This window comes from Scyliorhinus torazame, chromosome 4 (assembly GCF_047496885.1).
Source record: "Scyliorhinus torazame isolate Kashiwa2021f chromosome 4, sScyTor2.1, whole genome shotgun sequence".
NCBI classification, from domain to species: domain Eukaryota; kingdom Metazoa; phylum Chordata; class Chondrichthyes; order Carcharhiniformes; family Scyliorhinidae; genus Scyliorhinus; species Scyliorhinus torazame.
This window is the reverse complement of record NC_092710.1, coordinates 217,178,204-217,202,530: the sequence shown is the minus strand read 5'-3', so window position 1 is coordinate 217,202,530 and position 24,327 is coordinate 217,178,204. Positions and strand designations below refer to the sequence as shown.

The 24,327-nt window shown below is 44.9% G+C and overlaps 1 protein-coding gene across 50 annotated transcripts in view; it reads right to left on the bottom strand.

The window, feature by feature from the left end:
- Nucleotides 1–1,595: 1,595 nt before the first annotated feature.
- LOC140410753 (uncharacterized) overlaps nt 1,596–24,327 on the bottom strand; it is a 526,658-nt gene continuing 503,926 nt past the window's right edge. For all 50 annotated transcript variants that reach the window (XM_072499281.1, XM_072499289.1, XM_072499285.1 and 47 more), the window contains 2 exons: nt 18,035–18,067; nt 1,596–2,784 (listed from right to left, as the gene is read on the bottom strand). In XM_072499281.1, coding sequence (XP_072355382.1) covers nt 2,627–2,784; nt 18,035–18,067 — 191 coding nt within the window. In that variant the 3' untranslated portion in view covers nt 1,596–2,626. The remainder of the gene's footprint in view (nt 2,785–18,034; nt 18,068–24,327) is intronic.

Sequence of the window (24,327 nt, the reverse complement as noted above, 5' to 3'; positions counted from 1 at the left end):
TAATAGCTGCAGTCATTATCTCCCTTCAAAGGAGCTTAGTGGTTATTCAGCTGTCCAATGTTTTTAAGTTCTCCATGATTTATGTGAATATCAAATAAAATACAACATTGTGCCATGAATCACCTGAAAACATGATAAGCAAGTGTACTTGTGCCTTGCAGGCAACTTAACAGTGATATTTGTATAAAGCTTAATTTTACAGCCACAGATTTAAAAGCAGAACCTGTAACACATTTTTAAGGTGCCCTCTTTCCCTTTTATTCCTTAGACCATTATTCCTGGAAAATAAAACTTGCTTCCATCTTGCCCTTAGTACATACCTTTACATTATTGTTTACACGTGATCACTATAATCTGCAAGGTTCATAGGTCAAGCAGCCTCTCTTGCCCAGAAATTGTATTTTCTCATCTCCAATCTTAATGCAATCTGAACAGTTACAATTTCCTTTTATCAAATATTTTCTCCAGTCTCTCTTATCCTCGCTGCCCAAATGTTCCTTCACTTCCCTGTGGACACACATGGGCTGCACCCATCTGCTTGAAAGGATTTCATCAGAGTTATATTCCAGTATTTGGAAAGCTTTCCCTTTTGTGAAATATCATTTAGCATCAAAACAAGGTAGCAATCTTTTCCAACTGTGATTAATATAACATGGCAAACATAATTTCAGTAGAATATTATGAATTATTTTATAAAGAACACAAATACCTTAGATACGTTTGCAAAATTTGCATTCTCTGATTCAACATTGTTTCTGTACTACCATTTGCTAAGGTAGTGCTGTCGATTTTACTTTAAAACCCACTGATAAAACGTGGTTACTGTCCAACTGTCATATTTCAAAATAGATTAATAAACCCAAAATGCGCCAGGAACAGCCTTTCGGGTCTTATTTCTGTATTTCCATTCATGCATGAACAGGATCTTCTGAATGAGATGCCACGAAAGTCCGTCTAGTCAAAATGTTTTGATGTAGGTCTCAGAACTGAAGTTTCTGTCCCCAATCACACACAAACACATGCTACAAAATGATTTATCCTAAAAAGATAACGAGGCAATTTCTTCCTGGTTACATTGATAAACAATGATCACAATTAATACAAACAGATGTAAACATAATTTTAGGTTAATAGTGAGATGCTTTAATTTAGTTGCCATTTTGATGTTGCCTTTTAATTACACCAAAATATTAAAGCAAAAATCAAAAGCCTTTAGATGTTGCGTCATTGAGCACAAGCAATGATAACATCTGTCAGACTCCACTAAACATATTCTTTAAAAGAAATTACAATTTTTTTCACACCCAATGAAAATCTAATGATTATTACACTGGTGGTACTATTCCTGTTGAACTAGTAATTATCGGTGCCATATCTAAGTCAGAACCAAGCAAAATGCTGATTACTTTCTAGATTTAAGTCAAACATAGTTACCCACAGTACCAACACTTGCGTCTCCTTTAAAACTCTTGTTGGTACACTCCAGAAGACATTTCCTTCATGTGCTTCTCGACCAATTACCTAAACCCAAGTTGTGAAATTTCTCCTTTTGTTTTAAATCATTACGTGCTTGAATAATAATTAAAGTCAAACAGTGGCTGGTAAATAACTGTATTTTGTTTCAAATTGTGATAAAATGTTATGAAAATACAGTCACAGAAGCAGCTGGCAGAAAGAGAGGTCATTTCCAACAAAGCCATGCACTGTCAGCATAAATACATCAAAGCTTTTGGATAGGTCAAGCCTAAAAGTGAAATGCTGAGTGCAACAGCTCAGTGTGAAGGTTTCCATCTGGCAGTTAATCACAACAGTCCCTCGGAATGCTGAAGGGATATTAATGCCATAAAAACGAATTGCTTTCCTTAAAATTCTAATTTAGGGCTAATGCTTCAGAACAGACTGTCAACACTTATCTCACATTGAAAATTTGGATGGGCACTTTCACTGCCCATTGGCATTTGTGTAATAATACAAAGATTATTGGAAGCCATTCACAGTCTGAATACAATACCGAACATTGTGGCTGGTTTTCAGTCAGAGCGAGCTGCAGTAGCATTAATATTCAGAATTCATAGACGGAGGACAAGAACAATTGAAGCAGGCAAACAAGTATTCTGATGGAGTTCACTTGTTTTTTTCTCTACACCTGCTTAAACTGGAAATTGGAGATGCAGCAAGTCCATCAGAACGTCAGTTTTCTGGATTTCAGAATAAAAGCTTGAACTGAATAAATCATGGTTATGGCCGTGTTGTGTTTTACAAGCAACTGAAAGGTAATTTTAAACTGACACACCTTGGATTTTGCAAAGAGCCATGGAGAAGGAACTGAAAGATGCAGGCACAGGTGAATATTGCATGTTGTTGTCAGGAGCAATTTAATGCTATAGCACCATAGTTTTGACAGGAGGAATTAGATAGTTAAGTCTTCCAACCCCTAATAATATTGCATTCCATTCAAACCGATCATCATTCCTGCTTTTCAGATCTGCAGTCAACAGTAAAATATTTTGTTCTTCTCAATGACCTCTGCGATTACAACTCTGCAAACAGAGCAGAGCAGGAGAATTGGAAGTTTCAGCTTGAAATCTTCTGGATACTTTTCCATATAACCTTGTTATCCATTCATCTAATGTCCTGGAGATCTGACCTTCTTTTCAGATTCCCCACTCTGCTTGGGGCTATGTTTACTCACTGCAGGGCTTTGGAGAGATGATAAAGCATTTGACATAGGCCCATATCCATTGGGAGCATCAAGGGACACACACTGGAAGAAGCGTAGATTTGCTGTGGTGACAAAAGAGTATTTAAAAATTCATACGTTAATGAAAATGTACATTTTAGATTGGTGTATTATTCTACCTTTTATATCTTTATCGATACATGAATAGAATCGCTTAAAAGTCACTTCTACTCTAGTAATTTTGGTTTAAAATGTAAACCAAACTTTCAACGTTTGATTCAAGTTCTGACAAATGCTAGCAAAGCAACAATGCAGTAAGTTTAGACATTGCAGTTAGTGCACAAATCAGGAGTGTACAATGGGTTACTAAAGGTTTTGGAGAACAATAATCTTGCTGCTTTACAGATCAATTTCCTGTTTTCAATCCGTGAGCTAATTTGAGGGCTAAAATGTGGGTTATGTCTACCACATAGTAAGACTACGAGGCAATGATGAAGGAGAAACATTTAATCATAATTAGCTGGGAGCTGTGAGTGGGAAATAGTTAATAACAAAAATGCACCGGCAAACAAAATCAGCTATATACGGAGCAAAAATTCTGTCTAATTGTCATTGGAATGAGGAAAATTGGTTTTACAGGCCATCTGCTAGAAGAGGAGGAACATAATTGATGAAAATTAATGGTTGTCTTCCCCTTGAGATTTAGTACACCCAATGTGGAAGAAAGCTGGTAGGACCAGCCTGCTACTAGGTCTGGATTGCTCTGACTCACTCTGGATGTCTGCAATTGACAGTCTAAGAAGTGATAGAGCAATTAGAACTACAGCAGATCGGAGGTGAAATTCTACAAAACAGCCACAAGGAATTCACTAAAAAAATGCTGGTAGGTTAGATGTCACGCGACTGAAATAAAATGCAAACACCATCTGTTTAACTTAAGCTGCTAATTTTAACACACTAAGGCGACAAATTTGCTTGAAGCTGTTTGAGCTTCACTGCCATATCGTCGGCAGAAGTACCATGGGACTCCTGTTTGAATTGAACACGAAAGCTTGAATGTAACTCCCTTTAATCAATAAAGGCATTAATTGATTCATGGATCTGATGTCATAATTCATTTGCAAATTCACTTTGTGCAAGATTGTACAGTGCCCTCTATGTGCCCTCGATCAATACACTGACTAGCCAATTAGTGAGATGGTTAAATTTAGTGTTTGAATGCAGATAATGGTGACTGAGTATGACATTTAGGTATAATTAAATTGCGAACACAAAAACGAAACAACACAGCCATTAAAAGTCAAAATAACATATATACCATGGCATAGCTATTCAATACCATTTGAAAACTTTGGAATTAGTTTTAGATGCAATTTTAAAAAAATAATCAAATCTCTAATGGATTGTGACTACAAGAACAAAATATTCGACTGACTTTAATATTCATTTTCTAAAATTTATAAATGTTACACTGTGGCCATAGAATCATAGAATCCCTACAGCGCAGAAGGAGGTCATTCGGCCCGTCGAGACTGCACTGACCCTCTGGACGAGCACCCTAAGTAGGCCCATTCCCCCACCCTAATCCCCGTAACCACACTTAACCTTTGGACACTAAGGGGCAATTTAGTATGGCCGATCCACCTAAACTTCACAAGCTGGATTCTCCGTCGGCGGGATCCTCCGTTTCGCCGGGAGTGCACTCACGCCTGCGGATTTTCCAATGGCGTGGGGGTGCCCATAATGGGAAACCCCATAGGCCGGCTGCTGGGACAGAGAATCCCACTGCCGGCTTGGGCGTGCCACACCTAAAAACGGGTACGGCGGGATGGAGAATCCCACCGCAAACCTTTGCACTCTGGGATGAAACCAGAGCACCCGGAGGAAACTCATGCAGCCATGGGGAGAAGGAGTCTGTTGGAATTAATTGCATAAACATTTTGGTAATCAGGAACACAGTTGTCGCAGTTTGAGAATGTGAAATTTGAATGCGAAGAGTTGAGCAGGTATTTAGAGCTGACAATTATGTTATTCTCTAATTCTGAATAACGACTGTAGACTTACAGTTAACACAAACACTTTATTCAAAGGGTTCGTTCTGCTTCCAGACCTCAACTAGATGTAAAACAGTCAAGAGGTATGACCAGTGAAACTAAGGTAAACTGCCTATGCTGAGCTATCCCTGTGTGCTGCTGCTCATTAGCTCTGTGCTTCTGAAAGAGGCGGATCCTGCCTTGGGCTCGACCCTTTATACCCGTCTCTGATGCTCCCTCTAGTGATGCTGTGGCTGTCACATCTGTGCTGCAGTCCCTGGTGTATGTGCAGATGTACAGATCACTACATCCCCCTCCCCGCCACTTTTGACTTGATATGTTTCCGAGACTGACCTCAAGAAAACTGTACATAATAAGCGGTGAGAATAAGCAAAGCTGCACACTGCGAAAATGATAAAGTAATACAGAAACAATTAACTGTGTTATGAGTCCATCGTGAGAAAAGTTCATATTTGTCTTGTGGGTGTGTTGAAGTGTCATTACAAATCTAGCCGGTCAAGTGCCTAACGGCTTCTGCTGGAGCGTCATAACGGTGGTGGTGGGGATGACGGTTTGATGTCATCAAGAGTACTGTCTGGCGTTGTGTGGTGAGGAACGTCCTGTGGACTAATGGACTTGGTCAAGTCCAGTGTGGGAAACACCGGCGTTGTAGGCCGAAGCATTAACAGATCCCGGCGGATACGGCAAAAGAGTACTCCCGCCGACGACTTGACAATGTAGGACCACGGTGCCTCCTGCCTGATCACCGTGGCTGGCTCAGACCATCCGCCTTCTGGGTCCTTGATCCTGATGTTCAGTTGGTTGAGTGGGATCACATGTTGATTGTAGTATTGTTTTTGCTTGGACCATAGTACCCGCATTTTGGCGAGTACCAGAGCGTTATCGGGGTCTCGGAATTGAATTGCCGAGAGGGTTGTCCGTATGTCCCTGTCAAAGAGCATCTGCGCTGGCGACAGTCCTGAGCTCAATGGGGTTGCTCGGAAGGGCAACAGCGCTAGGTTGATGTCCGAACGTGAATCTGTTGCCTTGCTAATAAATTGTTTAACAATGTGGACACCCTTTTCCACTTTCCCATTTGACTGTGGGTAGCGCAGACTGGATGTTACATGCCGAAAGCTGTAGTGGTCTGAGAACTCTTTCCATTCCCAGCTCGCGAAGCAGTGACCATTATCTGACATCACCACACGCGGGATTCCATGTCACGCGAATGTCTCCTGGCACGCCTTGATGACAGATGAAGACGTGAGATCACGGAGTTTCAGTACCTCCGGATAGTTTGAGTAATAGTCCATGATCAAGATGTAATCACGCCCTGTGGCATGAAATAGGTCAATGCCCACTTTTGTCCACGGTGCCATTGTGAGTTCATGTTGCTGCAGTGGTTCTTTACACTGTGCGGATTGATGTCTTTGACAGGTGCCACATGTCATGACCATGTCCGTCATGTCTTGATTCATGCCGGGCCAGTACACAGCCTGTAGTGCTCGCCTTTTGCATTTCTCAATTTCTAGGTGGCCTTCATGAATCTTACGTAGCGTCTCGGCGCGGAGCGTGGCCGGAATCACAATCTGCGCATTGCGTAGCAGCAGGCCGTCAACTTCAATCAGTTCTGACTTGACATTCCGAAATTGTGGACATTGTCCCCTCGTCCAACCGTGCTGGAGTAGGTGCAGCACCCTCCGTAAGGTTGTGTATTTCTGCGTCTCCTGTCGGATTAGGCAAAGCTTCTCATCCGAAGCAGGCAAATTCTCCATGCATAACCGTGTTTGGGCCTCGATTTCTCTGATAGGGGTGATGGTGCATTGTCAGTGCCAATTGATCGGGACAGTGTATTGGCAATGGCAAGATCTCTTCCCGGAGTGTATATTAGGGTGAAGACATACCTTCACAGCTTCATCATGATGCGCTGCAGACGAGGTGTCATGTCATTTAGATCCTTGTCTGTGATATGGACCAACGGTCTGTGGTCGGTTTCCACTATGAACGTGGGCAGGCCGTACACATAGTCATGGAACTTCAGAATCCCAGTGAGGAGTCCGAGACATCCTTTTTCGATTTGTGCATATCTGCACTCAGTTGCGGTTATGGCCCTGGACGAGTATGCCACCGGGACCCAGTCAGACTGGTCGGCCAGTTGGGGGAGAACGGCGCCAATCCCGCCCTGGCTGGCGTCAGTGGAGATCTTGGTGGGTCTGGTTGCGTTGAAGAAAGCAAGGGTCGGTGCCCTCGTTAGTTGCTGTTTGAGATCCACCCATTCATTTTGGTGACGTTGTGTCCACTCAAACGCAGATGTCTTTCATCGGAGATTGCGTAAAGCTACCGTCCGTGCGGACAGGTTTGGGATGAACCTGCCGAGGAAATTGACGAAGCCAAGAAATCGTAGCACCGCATTCTTGTCGTGTGGCGTCTTCATGGTCCATATTGCAGCGATTTTCTAAGTCCCTCATCAGCTATACCATTGACTATCTGGTCGCTGATGAGGGAGTCACGGAGGTTTTCAAAGTTGCAGGATTGAGCTAGTAATTTTAAATCAGTTACAAAACTGCTGAAAGATTCTCCCGGTTTTTGTAAACGCCTGGTGAACTTGAATCTTTCAAATATCTCATTGACTTCAGATTGACAGTGGGTTTCAAATTTTTTGATGATTATTTCCAGCTTGCCCTTGTCCTCCCCTTCCAGGTAGCTAAAGGAATTATATATTTCTAATGCCTGTGGACCTACCAGGGATAAGAGCAAGGCTATCTTCCTGGCATCAGACGCTGAGGTTAGATCCTTAGCTTCTAGATATATTTTGAACTGTTGTATAAAAAGTTTCCAATTGGAATGCATATTACCAGTGGTCTTGAGCAGGCGTGGAGGTTGGATTGGGTCCATCGTACCGATTGGTATCTGAAGGGTCCGAATACTGTGAGGCCTTCCTTGGTCGAATGTCTGGTTTAAGTTCTCTTCTCTTGCTGGTGTCTAGCTGGCTTGCTGAAACCACACCTGGTACTATATGTTATTCTCTAATTCTGAATAACGACTGTAGACTTACAGTTAACACAAACACTTTATTCAAAGGGTTCGTTCTGCTTCCAGAGCTCAACTAGATGTAAAACAGTCAAGAGGTATGACCAGTGAAGCTAAGGTAAACTGCCTATGCTGAGCTATCCCTGTGTGCTGCTGCTCACTAGCTCTGTGCTTCTAAAAGAGGCGGATCCTGCCTTGGGCTCGACCCTTTATACCCGTCTCTGATGCTCCCTCTCGTGATGCTGTGGCTGTCACATCTGTGCTTCAGTCCCTGGTGTATGTGCAGATGTATGTACAGATGTACAGATCACTACAACAATCCCAGGGTTTACACTACTTACTGGTGCAAGTTTAACACAGTGGTGCAAAATTAAAGTGAGCGAATTAAAAACCATAACATAAACATTCAGAAAAAAGACAAATCCACTCATCTAGATATAAAAGATAAAGTCCCAAAATCCCACCCTCAGTTTTGCGATTGCTGGCAACCTGCTCTAAACTGTCCATACATACAATGTAGCCTAGGAGGTTATGATCTGATGATGCCAAACTCCGAGTGAAGATGAACTGAAGCTCAACCATAATAAGTTGTGAAATTGAATAGTGAAATGATACCCATAAACAAAATAACAATTGAAAGCTACCATACTGCAAAAGCTAGTGGTAAGCTGGAGGATTGGTATAGCTTTAAGGTTCAGTAAAAGGATACTAAAAATAAAATCAAACGAGCTAAGATGAACTATGAAAGGAAACTAGCAGACAACATAAACACTGATGCCAAAAGCTTCTATAAGCGTATAAAATGGAAGGGAATAGCTAAAGTAAATGTTGGTCCTTTAGAGGATGATACTGGTGAGGCAATAATGGGGAACACAGAGATGGCCAAGGCACTGAACCAATATTTTGCCTCTGTCTTCACGGCAGAAGGTACTAAATTTTTTTCCAAAAGCTGCAATTAATGTAGAGGAGCGGTGCAATAACCATCACTGAGGAGACTGTATTTAATAAGTTGACAGGATAAGAACAACTCCAAGTTTTACATCTACTTTTACTTATGTGCCACAAATGTATGCACTGTATATTACCAGAGGCAGATCTGATTCCATCAATTTCTTGCTGGGTGGGTTAGATTAAAATGTTCCTCTTGTTTTTTATTAAAATAGTAATGTTTCAGATAATTGGTATTGCCTTGGAGGTTATTATTGAGCTATGTCTGATATTGGCTTACTGCAGTTTGGAAAGATCTTTAGCATTACAACTGTTTGCGTACAGCTTTTAAAAGACATGGGTCTGGACTCTCTGTTCAGGAGATGAAGTTCTCCTGTCGGAGTAGAATCACTCTGGGTCTGCACTGGAAATTATGTATTTTTATAAAATTTACAGTGCAGAAGGAGCACCCCAATTAAGCCCACGCCTCCACCCTATATCCGTAACCCAGTAACCCCACCTAACCTTTTTGGAGACTAAGGGCAATTTATCATGGCCAATCCACCTGACCTGCACATCTTTGGACTGTGGGAGGAAACCGGAGCACCCGGAGGAAACCCACGCAGACACGGGGAGAATGTGCAGACTCCACACAGACAGTGACCCAAGCCGGGAATCGAACCTGGGACCCTGGAGCTGTGAAGCAATTGTGCTATCCACAATGCTACCGTGCTGCCTGTAAATTTGACCACCATTTATGTAACTGCGTAAACCTTTGACGATGTTGAAGGTGGTTTCAGATGTCGAGATAGGTCTGGCTGTGTTCAGTGCTCGCCGGCCAGGATGTCCGGAATCATGGTGGTTTGCTGTTTTCAGCACTACATTGCACAGTAGAGAGGGAAACCCACGCACACGGGGAGATCGTGCAACGCCGCACAGTCAATGACCCAAGCCGGAATCGAACCTGGGACCCTGGAACTGTGAAGCAACTGTGCTAACCACTGTGCTACCATGCTGCCTATGTATGGCAGGGAGCTTGCCATTTTGAGCTGGTGGTGCTGATGCCGAGGTCTGGTGGTGGCCCCCCTCCCCCACACAATGCAAATACTGCCCCTACCCCTCTGCTGACAAGGTCATCCTCCCTCCCTCCCACTACCACAGGAATTATGGGTCAATGCCGCTCCCCCTGCATCCTCCCCTCCCACCCCCACAGCACATACAGATGAGGGTGACCCAATCCAGCCCCCATTAACGTTACATCAGAAACCCCAGTCAGGAACCCCGAACAGAGTACCCAACAGAGATCCCCACATCAGCGATTCCCCCATCAATCACCCCTGCTTGGAAGCTAAAGAGCAGTCCAGGCAGAAACAGTGAAGCAATCACTGCTTTTTCACTTATCTGTCCCTTACACCTGCTGATTGAGACAGAAATGTTGAACGTGGCAACTGTAACAGGTGACCTAGGCTTCATAGAAAGCCAAAACAGATCCATAGATCTGCGGGGCTTCTCTTCACTTTCAAAGATAAATAGCTTTTAGTACGCTGTAAATGATAGGGTAACAGCTTCCAGACAGTCAGGTGTCTGGATTGTTTATTTTCATTCTTCTTCATGCTTGAATACATTTCATGTACCCTGCTTTAAAGCTAGACACAATGTTTGTATTTGGGCAGCACGGTAGCATAGTGGTTAGCACCATGGCTTCACAGCACCAGAATCCCAGGTTCGATTCCTGGCTTCAGTCACTGTCTGTGCGGAGTTTGCATGTTCTCACCCGTGTCTACGTGGGTTTCCTCTGGGTGCTCCGGTTTCCGCCCACAGTCCAAAGATGTGCAGGTTAGGTGGATTAGCCATGCCAAATTACCCTTAGTGTCCAAAAGGTTTAGGTGGGATTCCTAGATTACGGGGATAGGTTGGAAGTGTGGATTTAAATAGGGTGCTCTTTCGAAGTGCTTGCGCAAACTTGATGAGCCGAATGGAACCTTCTGCACTGTAAATTCTATGATTTTATCTAGCTATGATTGATAGGACCTGACCATATCAAAAGACGTTGAGTGCTTTCTACTGAGAAAAAGAGAGTGTGAAAGCACTGATCTCCTCTATATTGCCCTGGAACATTGACTCTGGAAGTTTGATAGTACCAGGTCAAACACGGCCAAGGAAACCGCCTGCTGATTACCATGTACCATTCCCCCTCAGCTGATGAAGCAGTACTCCTCCATGTTGAACATCACTTGAAGGAAGCACTGAACTGGCAATGAAACAGAATGTATTCTGGGTAGAGGAGTTCAATCTCCATCACCAAAAGTGGCTTTGTAGTACCACCACCGACCAAGCTGACAGGGTCCTAAAGGACATGGCTGTTCGATTGGGGCTATGGCAGGTGGCGAGGAAACAAGAGGCAAAAACATATTTGACCTTATCTTCACCAACCTGCCTGGCGCAGATGCATCTGTCCATGACAGTGTCAGTAGGAGTACCACCGCACAGTCCTTGTGGAGACAAAGTCTCATCCACAACAAACGCACCAGATCTAAGCTCTGCAGTCCTGCCACATCCAGCCGTGAGTGATGGTTGACAATTAAACAACTCATTGGAGGAGGAGACTCCACAAATATCCCCATCCTCAATGCTTTTTTTCCCCATTTAAAAAAAAAGTAAATTTAGAGTGCCCAATTCATTTTTTTTCAATTAAGGGGCAATTTAGTGTGGCCAATCCACCTTTCCTGCACATCTTTGGGTTGTGGGGGCAAAACCCACGCAAACACAGGGAGAATGTGTAAGCTCCACACGGACAGTGACCCAGAGCCTGGATCGAACCTGGGACCTCGGTGCCGTGAGGCATCCATCCTCAATGCTGGAGGAGCCCAGCACATCAGTGCAATAGATAGGCTGTAACATTCGCAAAAAGATTTAACCCGAACTACTGAGTGGATAATCCATCTTAGTCTCCTCCGCAGGTCCCCAGCATCACAAATGACAGTCTTCAGCTAATTCACTCTACATAATATCCAGAAATGGCTGAAGGCACTGGATACTGTAAAGGCTATGGGCTCTGACAATATTCCAGCAGTAGTACCGAAGACTTGAGCTCCAGGGCTTGTCACGCTCCTAGCCAAGCTGTTTCAGTACAGCTACAAGACGAGCGTCTACCCAGCAATGTGGAAAATTGTGCAGGTATTTCCAGAACGCAAGAAACAGGATAAATCTAACCTGGCAAATTACCGCCCTATCAGTCTAATCTCGATCATCAGCAAAGTGATGGAAGGAGCTATCGACAGTGCTATCAAGCCATGTGTATTCAGAATAAGCTGCTCACAGATGCTCAAGTTGGGTTCCGCCAGGGACACTCAGCTCCTGACCTCATTACAGGGCTGGTTCAAACATGGACAAAAGAGCTGAAATCCAGAGGTGAGGTGAGAGTGACTGCCCTTGACATCAAGACAGCATTTGACAGAGTAGGGCATCAAGGAGTCAACGGGAATCGAGGGGGAAACCTTCCACTGGCTGGAGTAATCTTTGACACAATGGAAGTTGGCTGTGGTGTTTGGAGATCAATCAACTAATGGGCGGCACATTAGCACAGTGGTTAGCACTGTTGCTTCTCAGCGTCAGAGACCCGGGTTCGATTCCCGTCTTGGGTCACTGTCCGTGCGGAGTTTGTACGTTCTCCCCGTGTCTGCATGGGTTTCCTTTGGGTGCTCCAGTTTCCTCCCACGAGTCCCGAAAGACTTGTTAGGTGAATTGGACATTCTGAATTCTCCGTCAATGTACCCGAACAGTCGCTGGAGTGTGGCGACTCGGGTATTTTCACAGTAACTTTATTGCAGTGTTAATGTAAGCCTATGTGTGACAAATAAAGTTTCTTATTGTCATTGCTGCTCCAGGCCATCACTGTAGGAGTGCTTCAGCGTAGTGTCCTAGGAGGAGCCATCTTCAACTGTTTCATCAGTGACCATCCTTTCATCATAAGGTCAGAGGTAGGGATGTTCGCAAATGTCTGCACAAGGTTCGGTACCATTCGCTACTCCTTAGATACTGAAGCAGTCCATGTCCAAATGCAAGAAGACTTGGGCAATATCTTTTTTTTTTTTTTTTTAAGAAATTTAGAGTACCCAATTCATTTTGTCCAATTAAGGGGCAATTTAGCATGTTCAATCCACCTAACCTGCACATCTTTGGGTTGTGGGGGCGAAACCCACGCAAACATGGGGAGAATGTGCAAACTCCACACGGACAGTGACCCAGAGCCGGGATTGAACCTGGGACCTCGGTGCCGTGAGGCAGCAGTGCTAACCCACTGCGCCGCCGTGCTGCCCAAGACTTGGGCAATATCGGCTGACAAGTGGGAAGTAACATTTGTGACACACACGTGCCAAGTAATGACCATCTCCAAAAAGACAGGATCTAACCATCACCCCTTGACATTCAATGGGGTTGAAATTGACCAGAAATTGAACTGGCTAGCCATATAAATACGGTGTCTACCAGAACAGGTCAAAAGCTAGGAATCAGGGGCGTCATTCTCCGACCCCCCAGCGGGTCGGAGAATGGCCGTTGGCCGCCCTGAATCCCGCCCCCACTGGTTGCCGAAGTCTCCGGTACCGGAGAATGGGCGGGGGCGGGAATCGGGCTGCGCCGGTTGGCGGGCCCCCCCGCTCAATACTCCGGCCCGGATGGGCCGAAGTCCCGCCGAGAAATTGCCTGTCCCGCCGGCGTAAATTAAAGTAGGTATTTACCGGCGGGACAAGGCGGCGTGGGCGGGCTCCGGGGTCCTGGGGGGGGGGCGCGGGGCGATCTGGCCCCAGGGGGTGCCCCTGCGGTGGCCTGGCCCGCGATCGGGGCCCACCGATCTGCGGGCGGGCCTGTGCCGTGGGGGCACTCTTTCCCTTCCGCCTCCGCCACGGTCTCCACCATGGCGGAGGCGGAAGAGACTCCCTCCACTGCGCATGCGTGGGAAACTGTCAGCGGCCGCTGACACTCCCGTGCATGCACCACCCGGGGATGTCATTTCCGCGCCAGCTGGCGGGGCAACAAACGCCGTTTCCGCCAGCTGGCGGGGCGGAAATCCCTCCGGCGCCGGCCTAGCCCCTCAATGTTGGGGCTCGGCCCCCAAAGATGCGGAGCATTCCGCACATTTGGGGCGGCGCGATGCCCGTCTGATTGGTGCCGTTTTGGGCGCCAGTCGGCGGACATCGCGCCGTTGGGGGAGAATTTCGCCCCTGAAGTGAGAAACTCACCTCCTGACTCCTCAATGCCTGTCCACTGTCTACAAGGCACAATTCAGGCATGTAATGGAATGCTGTCCATTTGCCTGGATGAGTGCAGCTCCAACCAACACTCAAGAAGCTCAACATAATCTAGGAAAAAGCAGCCCGCTTGATTGCTCCCGCTTCTAGAAACATTCAATTCCTCCACCACTGCTGAACAGTGTCAACCATGTGTACCATCTACAAGATGCACTGCAGCAACTCTCCAAGGTTCCTTCGACAGCACCTTCCAAACTCACGACCACTACCATCTAGAAGGTCAGGAGAAACATATACTTGGGATCACCACCACCTGGAAGTTCGCCCTCCAAGCCACTCACCATCCTGACTTGGAAACACATCACGATTCCTTCACTGTCGCTGGGTAAAAATTCTGGATCTTCCTCCCCATCAGCACAATGGGTACACCTCAACGAGTGGTTTGAGAAAGCAGCTCACCACCACCATCTCAAGGGCGACTAGGGATGGGTTATAAATGCTGGTCTGGCAAGCGACACCCACATCCCATAATTGAATTTTTAAAAATCTGTCTTACCAAGGGCCGAAAATACTGAGGAAGATTGAATCCACCAGCACTATGATTTGGGAAGGGGAAGAGTAGAAGTTGGATTGGCTAGAATTCATAGTTGTAAAACTGGTGTTAAAGAAATGTAAATAGTTAAAAATATAATTTCCTGCGTTGTTGCAAAGCAGGATGTAATATTTGGGAAAGGTGTATAAAGGATTGGCAGATGGGATATGCAAATATATAACATAGATGATGATGTACCATTGATATCAGCCAGTCATGTGTTAGATTCTTTCGCGAGAGAGAGGGGAGAGAGAGGAGGCGTGATCTACTAGCCACGTCACTCCAGAATCGGGGCGAGATGCGGCCTGTAGATCCCGCGAGAGGCTTCCCCCGGGATTCCCGACAGCCGTTACACCTCAAGAGACGTCACGATCTAGGTCCCACCCACAATAGGCGGGACCCATTCTCGCATGGTTAAGTGGGTTTAAAAACCCACTTAGCCATGCCAATGCTGGATCGAACTACCACCCAGCATCTATCAGCCTCGCTGAGGAAACCCCACCGAACGCCGATTAGTACTGGTCCCCACTAATGGGGATCAGGCGTATCGGCATTTGTGGCTGTATCCCAGATGACTGGAAGTGCCTAGGTGGTTGGCATCTGGCACCCTGTCACTGCTGATGCCTCCTGGGCACTTTGGCACTGCAAGCCTGGCAGTAGCAAGGAATCAAGTTGGCATTTTCCAGTTTCCTCCCACAGTCCAAAGATATGTCAGTTAGATGGAGTGCCCTTAGTGTCCAAAAACGTTAGGTGGGTTATTGGGTTACGGGGAAAGGATGTATGTGTGGGCATAAGAGGGGTGCTCTTTCCAAGGGCTGGTGCAGACTCGATGGGCCGAATGGCCTCCTTCTGCCCTGTAAATGCTATGATTCTATGATTTTGCCTGCACCAGGGATCAGGCCCAGGGGTGTCCTGCCGGTATGTGGTGGAGTGTGGGAGGGTTCAAGGATCCCCCAATAGGTGAGTTGGGGCATTGGGAGAGGGGGTGGGGTAGTCACGCGACTGGTTGAGAGATCACTCACCATTTAAAAATGGAGTCCCGATTTCTTCATGCACTACGGAACTCTGCTCATCGGAGCTCCTTAGTCCAGGGAATGCAGCTGAGCCGTTATATAATCGGGTCATTCACGGCACTAGAAGCGCCAGGAACAAACCCGTTAATTCCGCCCAGAATGGACTCTGACTTATTTGGTTAGATCGTGCCGAGAGAGAGTTTGGAACCATACCTAGGAGCTAAATGTCTACTCTGTAACCTGCTTAGATGTCATACAATAAACATGTGTTTAGCAGATACCAGAATATGTCTTCAGTCTGTAAGAACCAAATTCCATTCCTCCATTCCAAGTTGGAAGATTCAATCTCACACCGGCTACCATTAGTAAGATGGAGATTGTGGACACGGTAAAATCTAGGCAGGAACTCCTATTCTTGTGAGGACACCTGTCTTCAAGATACCATGGCAATAATCTCTATGATTACTGTTTCAATTATGGTAAGAGTAGAGAGGGACCCAGTCCTGTACATTATGAGAGCCAAATTTAGGCAGAAGTAGAACTGCAAGGAAGAGAGGCTGATCATAGAATTTACAGTGAAGATGGAGGCCATTCAGCCCTTTCAGTCTGCACTGGCCCTTAGAAAGACTACCCTACTTAAGCCCACGCCACCACCCTATCCCCGTAACCCAACCTAACCTTTGGACACTAAGGGGCAATCCACCTAACTTGCACATATTTGGACTGTGGGAGGAAACCGGAGCACCCAGAGGAAACCCACGCAGACACGGGGAGAAAGTACAAACTCCGCACAGTCACCCAAGGTCAGAATTGAACCCAGGTCCCTGGGGCTGCGAGGCAGCAATGCGAACCACTGTGCTGCTGTATCTTTGTCTGCAAATGTTGATGTGCTAAGGAAGTTCCCAACCCAAAACACTAAAGGACTGAGGCACCTCTGGGGTTCGGATAATTAATGCCATAATTCTGGTATTGTCCCATTTACATTGCTATTTCTGAACTAGGGGGTTGATGATTTTTTAAAAAAAGGATTGTGCATATTTGTGGACATACTGAAGACATGGGTTAAGTACGTACTGTATTTATGCATATATGCTATACATGTATTTTTGACAATTTCCTGTATTTTATTGATGACAGGAGAAGTTGAGATTTGGTGGTATAGAGTAGATATACGGTGAAAGCTGCAGGGGGAAAATGGTATGTGGGCATTCATCAAAAAGGGTAATTCTATGATCTTTTATCGTCAGTTCCATTCAGGGGCCCGTTAAAAATGGCAGGACGTCCAAATTCTGGGATACCCGGCCTCATTTCTGGACTTTTTCACTCCTGACCAGGCCTCCATTGGGGAGATTGATGGATCCTACTGCTCTGCAATTTTCATGAGTTGGGCCAGGTTTTTAATGAGTTGTGGTTCTTGTCTTCTTAGAGGAGGTGTGAACCCTGCATGAGGGGACCTTTTAAAAGTTAAGTTCAAAACATTCCCTTCATGCCCCCTATGCAAAGTTATGCCCCTCATGCTCTGTCCTCTAGTGCCCCCGGTGTCAAAAGCTCTGCCCTTCCACCTACACCCTCTGTCCCCTTGTGCCCCTATATCAAGCTCTGCCCTTCCACCCACTCCCATGCCCTCTGTGCCAAGCTAAGGCACCTCCATGCCCATTGGTCCACTGTATACGTTCTAGAAGCAATGAACCCAAAATGCAAAGTGGGATTTCTCTTCTTTATCCTTTCCCTGGATGTGAATGTTGGTGGGAAGACCAGTATTTGTTTAACCATCCCTCAGCGACAGTTAAAAGTAACCCACTTTGCTGTGGGGCCTGGAGTCAAATGTAGACCAGACCAGGGAAGAACGTCAGTGAATTGGATTGGTTGTTATGACAATCTATAATAGTTCCATGGTGAACGTGGTTGAGATTACTTGTCAAATAAGATTTAATTTTGTTAACTGAATTTTAAATTTAACCTACAGGGGGATTTGAACCCAATTCCCCAACACATTACTCTCGGCCTTTGAATTACAAGCCCAGTGACATTTCCACTGGGTCACCAACTCTTTTGCCCTGAATTGACTTAATCCAATCCTTATCCACTCTATTTCTATCTTTGTATTTAATTTGAAATTGAATTCATTTGATTCAATTCAGCCTTTTCACATCGCTAAAATGAATTGGTGAAGGAGGTACACTGTTTGCACTATTGTTCACCAAGGTTGCCCTTACTGCATCGTTATTCGTTCAGGCTTACAAAACAAAATAGTTTTGAGCTGAAATGTGCAGGAAAAAAATCGAAGAAACTAGACACATCATGAGATGCTCTGCTCTGGTAAATTCTGTGCCAGTAGATTCTGGGACTAGTCAGAATTCCAACTGCCAAGATAAACCAGGTTACCTCAAATTAGTGATATTTCCTTTCTCATTTCAAAAATACAATTCACAGTAATTTCCTGCAAAGCAAGTGAGTCAAATCACTTGTTTCTATAGGAAAAGGGTAATGATTTTATTCATTAGGCCTACCTTGAGACTTTATCATTCCAGCTGTGCTTTGTCCTGGAAAATGAAAAAGATGGATTCAGTTACAGATATCTGTCAAGGATGTTAGCTTTTGTGCAACGGTGTGTGAATACATTTATAAAACACCTTGAGGATTCCGGCCACAACTCCAGGAAACACTCTAACTGATAGCAACAACTCACATTAGGAGGCCGGTCTAGCTTAGTTGACTACTCGGCTGGCTGATGATGCAGAGTGAGGCCAACAGAGCAGGTTCACTTTCTGTGCTGGCTAAAGCTATTCATGAATGCTCTGCCTTCTCAACCTTGCCCTTTGCCTGAGGTGTGGTGACCTTCAGATTAAACCACCTCGTCTTAATGATAAGGAATTTGCACACTCCACTCGTTTCCAGCAAACCATGGTTGAAGGTATTGATCTATAACTGCGGAAGTCTGTAACCTGTTTTGGTTGATTGGTGATAGGTCACATTCACTTGTGTGACAACCTGCTCTCTTCTCCTTCAAGCAGTATTTTGTAAGTGGCAATTTCAATGTCCAAAGGGGAGAGCAGCCTCTGGGACTACGATGACTTTACTTTGTACAGTCATGAGCAACCAATATTTTCCATGATTCAAGTTGAGCTCCATTTTGTTTTTAAATACTTCATTCAAGAAATCTAATATCTGGAATGTGCAGGTTGGTCCTGAGCTAGTCACCACATCTAAAAGCTGGCACCTCCAACAATGCAGCACTCACTCAGTATGAGACTGGAATGGTGGTTTTGGTTATGTGTCATGGAGTTGAAACCATAATCCCTGACTCAAAATTCAAAGAGTTACTTGCTGAGTCAAGTTGACACAAGGCTGAGATGCAAGTTTCTTGGTTTGTTTCAGCATTTGGAAGCTTAAAACGTTTGTTTCGAAACACTGTGATGTTGTTACAATGGTAGCACCATCAATTTACTCATGCTATGGCACATTACACATTTGTATAAATCTAATAAATGATTTTACATGAAAGGTTTTTAGAGTTTTCACAAAAAACCTGCAGATTCTGAAAATTTGACATTTCGTGATATACATCATGAAGTAAGTGGTTTATATTTTTACAATGTCATCCAGTGCTTTAACTTTAATACTAATATTGATATTAATCAGAATATATTCAGTCTGCAGAGTTCTCCTAAGTTGTGGGATAATGAGAAATTGCTTGAGAAAGCCATGATACCATCCCCTCAGGGGCCAAACATTTTGTTGTTTCTGGTTCCCCACCTACACCATGGAATATGAACTCCCCCCGGTAATTGAGGTGGTGGAGCCTCTCCCCCGATTGGGAGGAACTTCACAGTATATAAACCAAGGGTGTCACTTCGGGGTGAGGAGTTGTACTTGTGGTTATTGTGCGTAGTGTAAATAAACCTTGTTCTTATCCAACTTACGGTGCATACCATGAAGTCTCGTCCTTCGGCTACTACAAGCCATAAGACAATTCCTCTATGGTGTTCTCAATGATATTGCCATATAGAAGCTGTTTGCATGGAATATTGGAAACATTGGGCAGAAGGAGCAACAGAGCAATTACAGAGCAAGAGGTAGTTCAAAATACTTTGGATTTGTCAGGAAAGAAACTTGATCTTCAGGGCAGAAAGTATGAAAAAATGGACTTCGATTGAAAAATAGTAACAAATAGTAAAAACAGATGGAATACCGAAAGGAGAATATCCAATTTATATTTTTAGTGGACAAGGTTGGCTAGTCATTTAATTTAATTCAATTTAATGAAAGCAGTACAGGAAGGAAAATATGGAATTTCTTTAGAATTTTTGTAGAATCTGCAATTGCTTTTCAGAATGTTTGAAAGAGACTTTTAAAAGTTTGCATCAGTTATAAAGGGGTCAATCTTTGTTAACAAGAACTACTGATCAATGCGGCCTGGCAACCATTGAACTGAAAGCGGTACCAACAGGCAGGAAGTTTATATACAAAGAAGCTGTGTAGCTGGCAGACGTAAGTGAGAGGTACAAGGAGAGGAGCTGGAGGGTGACGGCAATCAGGCGCACAGCTGCAGGTACAAAAAGAAAGCAGAGTCCAAAAGAGGAAAACAGAATATTCATCCGAGGAGAAGAAGCCAATCAAACCCAGAAAAAGAGGTCAGTTTTTTCTGTTTGGCAGGAAAGGAGGCAGGATCTCTTGAGGCAGTGAGGGAGTTTCTCTTCCCCTTCTGCGGCATGTCATGCAGGGGGTAGCTTGCCAGTAGCGGGATCTTCTGGTCCCACCGTTGTCAATGGGACAATGGGATTTCCCTTTGAACGCACCCCTCACCACCACCTTTTCAACCATTGGCAGGATCAATGCTGGACAGCGTTATTAAGCATACCAACATACGAATTAAGGGCAGGAACAGGCCATTCGAGCCTGCTCTGCCATTCAATAATATCTTGGCTGAACTGATTGTTACCTTAACTCCATGTTTCCCGCTTACCCTGTTAACCTTTCACCACCTCGTTCATCAATAATCTATCCAGCTCTGCCTTAAAAATATTCAAAGATTCTGCTTCCACTGCCTTTTGAGGAAGAGAGTTCCAGAGACTCACAACCCTCAGAGAAAGAAATGCTCCTCATCTATCTTAAATGAGCAACCTCTTATTTTTAAATAGTGACCCCTAATTCTAGATTCTCTGACATGAGGAAACATTCACCCTGCCAAGACCCCTCAGGATCTTAAAGGTTTCAGTCAAGTCACCTTTAACTCTTCTAAACTTTAGGGGATACAAACTTAATCTCTCCAACCTTCCCTCATAAGACAACCAGTCTATTCCTGGTGTTAGTCTAGTAAACTTTCTCTGAACTGTTTCTAACATATTTACATCTTTCCTTAAATATCGAGATCAACATTGTACACAATAGTCCAAATGTGGATTCACCAATGCCCTACACAACTGCATAACCTCCCTAATTTTCTGATCAATAACCCTCACAATAAACTATAACATTCTATTAACTTTCCTTATTAATTGCTGTACCTGTATATCAGCCTTTTGCGATTCATGCATGAGGACACCAAGATCCATCTACATCTCAGAGCTCTGCAATCTCTTTAGATAATAAGTTTCTTTTTTATTCTTTCTGACAAAGTGAAAAAAAATCACATTTTCCCACATAATACTCCATTTGTCAGAGTTTTGCCCACACACTTAACCTGCCTATGTCCCTTTGTAGCCTCCTTCTGTCCTCTTCACAATTTACTTTCCTACCATCAACAAATTTAGCAATCATACCCTCAGTCAGTTCATCCAAGTCATTTATATAAATTGTAAAAAGTAGAAGTCCCAGCATTGATCTCTGTGGGATACCACTCGCCACATCTGCCAACCCAAAATAAGACCCATTTATGCTGACTCTGTTTCCAGTTAGCTAGCCAATCTCCAGCCCATGCCAATATGTTACCTCCGAAGCCATGAGATTATATCTTCTGCAGTAACCTTTGATGTGGCACCTTATTAAATGTCTTCTGGAAATCTGAGTCCAGTACATCCACCGGTTTCCCTTTATCCACAGCACATGTGACTCCTTCAAAAATATTTTGCCTATTACTACCTCCCCCTTGGATTGCCACCTTGGCATGATGGAAAAGCTTGTGTGCTCAGATGAACTCTTGAGCGTGACCGTGAGCATTCCTTACATCTGGTAGGGTAGGGCCATCATTGGCAGTAAGGTCAGGGGAAGGTGGCAGACAAAGTTCAGCCCAAAACATTCTCAATGGCAGAACAGATGAAGCAAGACAGTGTCTCATCAACTGCAAAGGCAGAAGAAGAACCCCACATTAAACAAATCATGTTCACGCTTCTCCAGGGTATATTTGGCAAGTCCTGTGTCGATGGATAATTGAAGACACAGCCATGTTTACGAAGCTGGGAATCCCAAGTCAAGATCTGTACACAGGTGACAGATGCGTGAAGGCCATTGGATACCTGCGTAGTGGCAGGGCTGTCTTTGAGCAGAAGCATCTATGACTGAGCTGTTTGAAGCCTACTTGTGACAATAAGCGATTTTCATTTCATTTCATTTTCAAGAACTCTTACACAAGCAACTTGTCATTGCATTGGGCAGCACGGTAGCATTGTGGATAGCACAATTGCTTCACAGCTCCAGGGTTCCAGGTTCGATTCCGGCTTGGGTCACTGTCTGTGCGGAGTCTGCACATCCTCCCAGTGTGTGCGTGGGTTTCCTCCGGGTGCTCGGGTTTCCTCCCACAGTCCAAAGATGTGCAGGTTAGGTGGATTGGCCATGATAAATTGCCCTTAGTGTCCAAAATTGCCCTTAGTGTTGGGTGGGGTTACTGGGTTATGGGGATAGGGTGGAGGTGTTGACCTTGGGTAGGGTGATCTTTCCAAGAGCCGGTGCAGACTCGATGGGCCGACTGGCCTCCTTCTGCACTGTAAATTCTATGATAATGATGATAATCATTCATCAAACTGACCAATTAATTTAACTCAGTAAAGCACAGGATTATGTGGATTATGCTCCAAAGATTTGGATGTCTGAGAAACTTAAGTACAATCCTATAATTGCTTCATGATGAAATGACTGCAACAGTCTTGAGTGGGAGGTTTGAGTCAGACATCTTCAAAGTCTGGAGTGGGGTCCTGCAAAGCTATGTGGTAGTCACCATACAATTTATAACCTACATGACAATGGCTATTCACCTCATCAACTGATGTCAGTATTAAATACTGTCTGGATGGAAAACTCTCTAACCTCAAATGCCTCCATGCCAAAAATAAATTGACGACATAAATATTATTGATCCACAGTTTGTGGATGACTGCGGTGTTACTGCCCACTCGGCACCAGTTTTGCAATCTCTTCCATTCTGCATACAAGAAACTCAGCCTGTCCGTGAACATGGCCAAAACAAATCTCATATCAACCTACACCTGGGCAGCCGAACGTCCCACCTCGCAAATGTCTTGAAGGCGAGCCTCTGAAATATGTTCAACACTTCAGCATATGCGTTGGGGTGGAAGAAACATTTAAATGGTGCTCCGAGCTCTGTGGAGCTGCCGTTCCCAGGGCTCTATCAGGCCCTGCCTCATCAGATTGACGGCACAATACACAGCCCCACATTTTCTGTGCACTAAGTGGCAGAAAATCTGGTCTAAAAACTCGGCTGTGTTTCTGGAGAAACACATGTAGGTTTTCAGTCAGAGCCTGATACTTTTGGGAAAATTCCACCCATAGAGGCTGGTGCAACTGAACCCACTCGACGAAATAGCCCCCAGATATGCCTTTTTTAAAATGTCTTTTACTCCAAACATATTGAAAAGTACAAAAACATGAATAAATCAAAAACCATTCTCCACACCTCGCAGTTCACAGTTTATGCAAGTTGTTCCTCCTTTTCATCCCATCCTCCCCCCCCCCCCCCACCCCCGATGAACAATTCCTCAAACAACGTCACAAACAGTCCCCAACGTATATCAAAGCCCTCGCTGATCCCCTCAATTCAAACTTGATGTTTTCCAGTTGGAGAAAGTCGACAAGGTCCCCCAGCCAGACCCCCCCCCCACCCGGGGGCATTGTTGACCGCCATTCCAAAAGAATCCTTTGCCGGACAACAAGAGAAGCAAAGGCCACAACATCGGCCTTCCTCCCCTCCATCAGCTCTGGCATTTCTGATACCCCACAAATCGGCACCATAGGGTCCGACTCAGCCTTTACCCCCACAATTTTTGAAAACTCCTGTGGTGAATGTATTCACCTGAATATGAGCTGTCTGTATAGTACTGTGACCTATGGCCAGGAAATGGTAATACAAACTACTTCCAGGTATTGTACTGGAACCCCAGTGGGCTCCGCCTCTGGCTCCGCCCCCCCCCCAGCGCGATATGTAGACCTGCCACCTGTGGGCGGCACTCATTTGTACAGCAGACACTGGCAGACAAGTTCCTGCATAATAAAGCCTATGTTCACTCGTTCTCATAGTCTCGCAGTGAATTGATGGTATATCAATTTATTATCCAGCGACATCACTATGGAAGCCGCTCTAAAGCCAGATAAACTTGAACTCGACACACGAGCAACAGAAGCTAAGGAGATCTTCTCCCACTGGCTTTGCTGTTTTGAGGCCTACCTCGACTCCTCCGCAACGCCTCCCTCCGAAACCCTCAAGCTGCGCCTCCTCCACGCACGGGTGAGCCGTTGAATCGCCGTAATGATAGAGAAAGCTGCCACGTACGAGGTGGCGGTCGCGACTCTGAAGGCACATTTCGTGAAGCCTGGAAATGAGGTGTTCGCGAGGCACCTCCTCACTACTCGC